Below are 9,859 nucleotides of genomic sequence, written 5' to 3'. Positions count from 1 at the left end.
ATTTCTAATTTTAATAAAAGAAAAATAAAGATTTCCCAGAACATTCAAGATTAGCGTTTGAAAGATGATGAAAGCCTTGTCCCAATTTCAAGTACTGAAAGCTCTATTAATGGCCGAACAAAACAAGGAGTTAATGTTTTTTTTTTTTTGTTTTTTTAAATTTATTTAAGTGTTTCGACCATTCGGGCCATTTACTCTTGATTTACAAATTCGATTACAATTGGCATGTTCATACAGTTGAAATTACAATGTGAGAAATTTACGATCACAATTACCATTACATGTTAACAATTACAATTTACACTTCACAAATTTATTACTGTTGTGGAGTCTTTTCTGATCATTTCCTGTAGACATGAAGAGAATCTGTGTGATTCCAGAGCAACCCAGTAAGAATGTGCCCAACATCGAAATCACTTCAGCAGCAGTGACACATCGGTGCTTCTTCATGAGATGACAGTGGGCGAGTCGCGTATGCCCTATCCAAAGTTTTGTTAAATGTACATAAAGATAAATACAATTTGGAGAACATTTTTTTAAACCTAGTGGAAGTCTCAAAATGACCGTTGTCAGTTAAAAACGTTTCAAAAAAAATTTGGTGAAACAAAATTATTTAATCTATTATTAAGAGAAGTATTAAAGTCTAAGTATTAAGAGAAATACTTACTTTTGCCTAATTTATCTAAAAGATCGGTAATGTTAGGAATAGGATATTTATTACCAATATTTTTGGCATTTAATTTTCTATATTATTGATTGATCTAATTTTTTAGGAACTACCGAAATAGGAATGCGTATTATAAGGCAAAAAAGAAGAGCGAATAATGGGTTGTTCTAAGATTTCGTCTATTTGTCTTTTGACTTATTTTTGAAATATTTGCGGATGTTAGTAGTTTTTAATGTAAACCACAATTTTATCTTTTGTTAAAATTTTATGTTTTACACGAGTATTTTCAGTTAAAGGAGTTCCATTAATATAAAAGAAATCTTGATATTGTTCAATTTAAATTTTGAATTTTTTTCTTATCTTCCTGATATAGATGATCTGTGTAGATAGGGTTGGTTATTTCTGAAATATTCAATTTATATGAATCTAAAAAATTTACATTGTAGTGTTGAATAAATTTAAAATTTTTATAGAATCCACAAAGAAAGGGTTTTTAGTAGTTATTTTAAAAGGTTTATCTGATTAATTTTTGAGCACGCGGTCTCAATTTCTCGGTGATTAGTTTTGCCAGAATGGTGTTCAGTTACGTGTCTCAGTTGTGCCTCCAATCAGTGTCGTTTCTACTTGATGGAGGCACCCAATCAATGAATACCCCAATTCCTACCCTCTCTTGTCGCCACAACCGTTTCAATTTATCCGCGATCAACCAGTTTCCGGTATAAACATAGCAGTACCACCCTGGGTTGATGAGTTCTTCAAATATATTTTCTAATGCGGTTTCGTCTATCGATGCGGGGGTGCGAACTAATATTGTCGACAAACCTTCGTAAGTGCTCGCCCTGGTTTCGATTCCGGGATCCTGTTTTGATTTTATAATGATTTGTCATGTCGCTTGTTATTAATGATATCGTCTATCTCTGGCAGTTCCTGGGATCTGTCCGTTTTACTCCGAGGTTCCCGATATTATTCGCACCTGACAGAAATTTGAAATTTTCTGTCCCGGGTTTCGGCACCACTTACGATTAGACTAGCAAAATGGATTCGGGCATAGTAACGACACAAGAGTACTTGAATAACTAACTTTATTATCATTTAATAAAATTCGTGAGTTATAGGACAAAACGTATATATTAAGTAAATCGTAAGCGCGGATGGTAGGAGTTAAAAGGCAATAAGGTATCGGTGATTTTATTAGAATTCAGTATTAAGAAGAGGTCAACATATTTTTTAGTAAAAAAAATGTCATTAGGAAAATATGGAATAACAGAATTGAGTAGATCGTTAAATACAATATTAGAAAGGTCGAGGCTAGAGGATTACACATAGCTAAGCCTGAAATTAGTTTAAAAAATTGACCATGGAAGGTGAGGTAGTGAACCGGATTCACAATAAAGTTGGAGAGATTTGAGGCGAGTAGGAAAGTCAAAGGATGTATGCGGTTCAATGGTTGACCAGTTGGATTCTACTAAAATCACTACACCTCATTATGCTTTTTTTTCTCTTTTTTTGCCGATCTCTCTAAAACAGATATAAACGTGGATTATTAAAAAAATGCATTACGTAAGAATTATAATTCAATGGGAGTATTACCTTTCTCTATCATGGGTATTAGAAGATCTAAATGGAATAATAATAAATAATTATCTGTTGGTTAGGATGGTTGTGCTGTCGGAACTCTACTTTAATAATGGGAAGTAAGGGGCCTCCGTAAGTCGCTTAAAAAATAATAATTAAATTAAATGAAAAAAAATTTAAGAAGAAAATTAAAATAATTATAAAGTAAATAATGAATAGTAAAGGAGGAGAGGAGAGAAAAGAAGAGACTTAATAAGGAGATAATAAAGGGCAATATTTACAGATTTTATGAGATTCTTCTTGAATCTCAGAGAACGATTTCCCTCAGCTAGCAGCCGAAGAAAACTTCGCTTGTTACAATGAATTTGTATACGGGTGGAAAATAATTTTTGGCCTACCCAACTTCATTCTACGTCAAAAAAGAAGACCAACACCTGGAAATCAAGCAAACTTAAGAGGCGCAGACGACTAAACCTTACAACTGAAAACTGTAATATTTATCGTTTAACTTTTAAATTGATTTATTAGCAGTTGTTCGATGCTATGGACATGTAAGGTCGAACTGCTGCTGCACACCTGTATTAGTTATAAGGCAGGAAAAGTTGGAAATAAATAAATAAATAATGTTTCGAGTTGTATTTTGCGATATATGTTTTTTTCAATTTGACCTTCCTCTGGGACATTATTAGTTACAATGCTCGGGTTTCTCGTAATAACTACTTAGTCACTGAATTGTGAAAAGCATGAAAAAAAGTCGTAGGCTGAAATCTGACCATTTGATTGTTTGGTGTCAAATATAACTTTTGTACTTTAGTTCAAACAATAAGCCATTTTAATAAATTATTTTTTTATACATATTGTTTAATGAATGATGAAAGATGTGGGTGTAATTAATAATAATACTAGCTAAAGTAATTTGAAAAAAAGGAGGAAAAGTATTCGAAAATTTCGCTATTGGCTTATTGGCTAATGATTGGAGGGAGATATTTTATAAGGGGGCTATAATGTTCAGTTCAAGAAATGATTCAGTTCCATAGGGTTTATCATTTATGCATCTTAAAATTAAATCATTAACTATAATTAATTACTAACCGTTATTTAATTCTTAGCAGGTGAAATCAATTCAGGGAGTGAAATATGATTAATATTAGGTATTGTTATCATTTAAGAACACTTTAAATAAACGTTATGATGTGATATTGACATTAACTTGCATTCGACGAAAACGCGTCATCTTGTAAACAGTCTCAAATCCCAGATACTTTACTTTGAAGTAGTCTATACCGTTCATCTTCGTTGGTGTAACAATATACTTATTTCTAAAAATTAATTTACAAAATAGCTATTTTTGATATAATTATATTTTGATATCCATTCAAACCCAAACAATATATAATAAATTCAAAACAATCCGATCTTTTGAGTTTATTGTTTTTTATTTTGTTTTATTTCCCTGACTACGAGCAGCCTTATGAAGCCCGTCGCTTTGGCACATCCATCTTTGGTTCTTTTATATATCTTTAAAAAAATGTAAATATACATAACTTTACCCAACTTCGAGAGTTATAAATCAATTAATAATTGACTAAAAGATGCTTTTAAAAAATCATCGAAGTACCTTACATCTAAACTTTGGAAAAGCAGAAGAATAATTTTCACAAAACGTCAACTGTAACCTCCCTCGAACATAGTTTTAAATAATATAGCTATTGATTTTGTCAAATATTTAGGAGTTACATTAGACAGTAAATTTTTGTTCAACCACTATATTACCTTAAAATAAGAAAACAATGTACCAAATACTTTTATATTTAAATATCAAATCAAAATTATGCTTTAGAAATAAATTGATGCTCTAGAACTCAGTACTAATACTTATCATATCATATACTGTTGTTATACCATTTCCCTATAGAGCATACAGATCTAAATATAGGCACCGTTAAGGAATGTATGAACAAATTGACTCTAATTTATAATAATTTCTTTTCTTTTAGCTCTTTAAATATGTCAATATCTGAAATAGAAAATTATACAAAATAATATATCATAAAAAGAACAAACATATGACGTTGAAAAAATCATCTATTAGCGATCCGAATCTTATTTTATTTACTCCTTTGGATTTTATTTTATATAAAAATCTAAATTATAGTAGATATAGAATACTTAGCTAAGAAAAATAAGTTGTATAAGGGTGTATGCTGAAGCAATTGTGTATTTAATGTATATTTTATATTTAGGAAACAAAAAAAAATGTTAACAAATTACAAACTACTAAATTGAATAGAATGTCTTTAATTTAATTTTCTTAGTTGAAATATACCTTAATAGTCTGGGCCAGATTTAATGATTGTGAAACAATAATACTTTTTCTCCATTTTCCTAGGGGCATATGTGATTCAATGATTTATCAAAAGTTTTAGTCTGGTTGCTCATTGAAATATCACAAAACAAAGATAATTCACTCTTATTATTAATTTTTCTATTATAATGTTAAAAAAGTTATGAAGAGTATATTATATTGGAAACAATGAAAAAACTTATCATTGTCAATAATTAACGATTGGAGAAGTTTGTCGGGGGGTGCGGTCAGCAAAGAACAACATAAATAAACAAAACCATATTTATTTATTTTATGCCACGTTTCGACCTGAGTTTCAGGTCTTCATCTGCGGTTCTGGCGTAGAAGGCGTAGGCCTGTAACTGCCGTTCAGGCATTCAGTTGCAGGCCTACCTTCTACGGCATGTAGAACCGCACCCCCCGACAAACTTCTCCAATCATTAATCTACGGTCAACTATCTTAAAACCACATCAATAATTAACTATTGTAATCGAGCTAGGGAAAGGATTATTGTATATTTTATTTACTTAAGTGGGCGTTCTTTATTTCCATTTTTTAAAAAAGTTTTCTACACAGTGAATTATTTTACTTCAGTGCTTCCTTTGTAGTCGACCCAAAATTACATAATGATCGTTTGAAAAGTAATTAAATACTATAAAAAACAAAATAAAAGCGAAATGGAACAAGTATTAGACTTTACAGCCATCAAAATATTTACAAAGCATTTAGTCTATGTTCACATAAGGAACATACATATTGTATTTCAAGTTTTTCTCATAACTTGAAAAATATTTTTTAGTTTCCCTCTCGCAGTCCAATACAAGTTTACTATTGCCCTTGGTTGGTCCGCATCCTGCTGAATATCTTCCAGACCAATACACGTTAAAAGATAGTCTCCACCCCTTTCTCTCATGTTGCATAGAGGACACTTCGGTGAAGCTACGATGTCAATTCGAGTAAGGTGTTTTTGGACCAGATCATATCCTGTTACTAGGCGAAAACAAGCCACTCTCTTAGCTCTGCCAAGATTGCAAGGGATTCGTTTATCCTTATAGTTAGTCGGCTCTCCCACTTCTTCCCACTTCTTTCCTTCCGCTTGAACTTTGTGTCTAGCCCTTGTCCTGTCCTTAAATAAGAACTTGATAATTGACTTCACTGTTCTGTAGAAAACAACAAGGTGGTTCTCTGCACAACCGAGCTTAGCCAAATTGTCAACTTGTCCATTGCCAAATATACCAACACAGCCTTGTATCCACAGCAGAGCTATAATCCTTCCTCTGTTTTTCTTAATAGCAGCCATGTTTCTGCACTTTTCTTCATTGGGTGACTCTCCGAAACCTGGTGTTGATAATTTTTGTATTACGGCTTGGAAGTCGTTGAAGATTACAGTGTTGTCATCATTTTCAAACAGAGTTGGGCCAAAAAGGATTTGATTGAAGAGAGACGAATACATTTTTATTCGGATAAAAACACGACTAAATAATCCGAATATTTTTGTATTTGAATATTTGAAATATTATTTCAATCGAATAAAAAAATAGTCGAATGCAAAATTAATATAATATAATATTATTTGAATAAAAATTACTTTTTTTTAATTCACTTATTTTTTATCATTTCCAATTTCTAATATATGAGGATTACACATTTTCAGACGAGTAGAAAACGAAAATGCTATCGATTTCAAGATCGCGTATCGATTTATTTTAGTTTACTACAACTGACTTAAACTTATTTCTTCTTCTTCTTTTACTGACACATCAGGCGCATGAGGCTGCCCTTGGCCTCCTAACGGCCTCCAACCATCTTTCTCTATCTTCTGTAAAGGGATCCTTAGTTGTCGCAGATCCCGCCTCACAGCATCCATCCATCGGCCCTTCGGCCTACCACATTGCCGCATACCATCCGGAACGTAACTGTTAAGTTTATGGGCCACTCTTTCCTCGCTCATCCTCATTACATGGCCAAGCCATTTAAGCCTTTGTATCCTTATGTACGAGGAGATGCTACATTCCTTATAGAGCCCAAAAAGTTCACTATTTTTCCTTCTTCGCCAATTACCATTCTCGCATACGGGCCCTAAGATTCTCCTCAGAATTACTCTTTCAAACCTGTCTAGCAGGTTAATGCTTTTATTGCTTAGGGTCAAAGTTTCTCCACCGTATGTGACGACTAGCCTTATCAACGTTTTGTACAGTGTGAACTTGGTGGTATAGGTAACAAGTTTGCTTTTGATTAACCTTACAGTGGAGAAATAAGCTCTATTTCCAGCAGTAATTCTGCTTCTAACTTCTTCTTCTTCATCTCATTGATAATAGAGCTAAGGTAAGAAAAATTTCTTACCACTTCGAAATTAGAGGGGCCCATTACAAGGCGACTCTGCCTCTGGTCCAGAGGTTTCTTACCCAACCGCATAATCTAGGTTTTTTCCCCATTATTATGCAGGCCCATCCTTTTTGCTTCGACATCCATCACTTCGAAATCAGTCCTAATGCTCTGCAGGGATCTACCGATGATGACGAAGTCGTCTGCATAGGCTAGAACTTGGGTCATCTTTGTGAATACTGTTCCTTCCTGATGTATTTCTGCTCTATTTATGATTGCTTGTAGAGCGATATTAAACAGGAGAGTAGCTATTGGGTCACCCTGCCTTAGGCCACATTCCACTTCAAAAGGCTCTGATATTCCACAGTATTTTACTTGGCAGATTGTGCTCACCCTTGTGCATTTTACTAATCGGGTGAGTTTACTAGGAAGCCCCAGTTCATGCTTAGCCACTATGAGCTCACTCGACTTAAACTTACTAGAAAAGTTAAAATTAATTGAGGGCATTTTCGTTTTCTGTGCCTTAAGAACCATATAAGAGGCCCCTGATATATTAGAATCAGAAACTTAAAATCGATAGCTTTTCCATATTCTGCATACACTGAAACATAAAAATGGACCTTTATATGTTAGAAATCAAAAAAGTTAAAAAACAAACTCGATACGCGGTCTTAAATCCATAGCATTTTCGTTTTTTCTGTCTTAAGAAACATATAGGAGGACTATAATATATTAGAAATCAGAAAAGTTAAAATAAATCGATGCGTGATGTTAAAATCGGTAGCATTTACGTTTTTCACCTCTAAGAAAACATAGAAAGGGACCCTGATATATCAGAAATCAGAAAAGTTAAAATTAATCTATACACGATCTTAAAATATATACATATATTTCGGTATTTCCAGATCTGTGAGACAAAAAATGTCGTCTTAAGGACATTCTACGAATACAAATGTATTCGGATGGTTAGTCATATATATATATTTTTTTAAATAAGAGATTATTCGTCCAAAAACTTGACTTCGAATGGTTTATCGTATTATTTTGTACGAATTATTGATTTTTCGTGCAGATAATTCGCAAATACTAAAGTATTCGGATGGTTAATCTTCTTTTTTCCCCGAATACTTGGTCATTCGAGTTGAAAATTCACGAATACAAATGTATTTGTCTCTCGTCAATCAAATAATATTTGCCTAACTCTGCTTTCAATAGTGGCTTCCATCGCAATGCAAATCGTAAACAGGAAATGATAGTTGAAAGCTGCTCGAGTAGACACCTGCTCCAGCTCCCTTGTTAATACCGGACGGAGACCCATCAGTATAGATGTGTAGCCATTGCTCTATGGGGTATAAATGTTCAGTTGTTCCATCACCTGACGCACACTACCAAAAAACTCAGCAATGCACCACCAACACAATCTCATTCACGCCGATCACGCTGCAAGAGAAGCACTCGCGCTTCCGGGACGGGGTAAAGCAATTTTAACTCCGTCAGAGATATGCAGGCCTCTTGTAAAAGAAGTCAAAGATAAATGGCAATCTATGTGGAACGAAAGCCCAATGAGCAAATTAAAAATTATTAAAAAGGATGTCAACCCCTGGGGTACCTCCAGTCGCAAATTCCGTAGAGAGGAAGTTGTACTGACTAGGCTGAGAATAGGTCACACGAGGCTCACCCACTTCTATCTTATATCAAAAGAAACGCCTCCGAACTGCCAGTATTGCAATAACAATTTAACAATAAGCCATGTTTTCCAACGATGCCCATATTTTACACCACACCTCAATAGCTTGGGACTAAGCCATGATATCTCAAAAACCATTGGAGACGATGATAAGGCAATAGAATTGGTGTTTCGGTTTTTGAAATCACAAAATTTACTGACAAAAATATAACTTGATCGGAAGAAAAAAATAAATAAATAAAAATAAATAAATAAAATAATCAAATCAAGAAATAAATAAAATTTAACGAATATTAGCAAAATTAAATAAAATATACATGGCGTTGATGACCAATGAAGTTTGGTGCCACTAAACAAACAAACAATCTCATTATATAGCATCAGCCATTCCTTAGAAGGAGCTCTGCTCTAGTAATAAAAACTAGCGCAGATATACAGGATATTTTATATTATACTTGTTCTATTTTATTTTGTTTATATTATTAATTATTTTTTAGGGGCTAGGAAAAAAAGGGGGTATATCTCATATATTAGTGCAGCAGGTCTAAACTCGGGTTCAGAGCAATCTTTCTTGAACACATTCCAGCTTAAGTCGCCCGTAGACTTCAGCGGAATCGTGCTTTGACATGTAGGAGATGCTTATATTCTGCTTTTCCTCAGTTGGTTGGTCCATCTGAAGATGAATTTCCTCAGTTTTTAAAAGAAAAGTGCGATGGGACCTCAGTCGTTCATTGGTTTTACAATAAGCTAAAAGTGATACTCTCGTCTCATAAGCTTTTCATATAGACACAAAGCAGATTTCTCTCCCTTATCCTGTAGTGGTTCGAGACCAGCTTGGAGTTCCATAGCTGCGATGGGAGTGGATTTAACTCCGCCAGTTATAAACGTAAGGTTCGATTTTAAACTTTATGTAACTTTCCTATCGTAGCTTTGAAGGAGATTATCCCTCTAGATTAGGCCTTATATATGATTTGTAGGCTGCAGTATGTCCTGGGACGCTCCCCATTTAGTCCCTGTTTGCCTTTTCATCAGCTTCAATTTTTATAGTTGTTTCCTTTAGTTCAAACAATAAGCCATTTTAATAAATTATTTTTTTATACATATTGTTTAATGAATGATGTAAGAAGTGGGTGTAATTAATAATAATTCCAGCTAAAGTAATTTGAAAAAAGGAGGAAAAGTATTCGAAAATTTCGCTATTGGCTTATTGGCTAAGGATTGGAGGGAGATATTTTATAAGGGGGCTATAATGTTCAGTTC

The 9,859-nt window shown here is 33.6% G+C and overlaps 1 protein-coding gene across 1 annotated transcript; it reads right to left on the bottom strand.

The window, feature by feature from the left end:
- Positions 1-7,005: 7,005 nt before the first annotated feature.
- Positions 7,006-7,419, bottom strand: LOC136795360 (uncharacterized). Its single transcript, XM_067045623.1, has one exon. The coding sequence runs from the start codon at positions 7,417-7,419 to the stop codon at positions 7,006-7,008; it is 414 nt and encodes a 137-aa protein (XP_066901724.1).
- Between the last annotated feature and the right edge of the window lie 2,440 nt (positions 7,420-9,859).

The sequence above is a fragment of the Halyomorpha halys genome, unplaced genomic scaffold (assembly GCF_000696795.3).
Source record: "Halyomorpha halys isolate HHAL.00 unplaced genomic scaffold, Hhal_1.1 Scaffold25.1, whole genome shotgun sequence".
In the NCBI taxonomy this organism is placed as follows: domain Eukaryota; kingdom Metazoa; phylum Arthropoda; class Insecta; order Hemiptera; family Pentatomidae; genus Halyomorpha; species Halyomorpha halys.
The sequence above is the reverse complement of the archived record's forward strand: the minus strand, read 5'-3'. Positions and strand labels throughout refer to the sequence as shown.

Excerpts from the sequence above, each read along its gene's own strand:
- LOC136795360 (XM_067045623.1), bottom strand. The coding sequence starts at position 7,419 with ATGCCCTCAATTAATTTTAACTTTTCTAGTAAGTTTAAGTCGAGTGAG.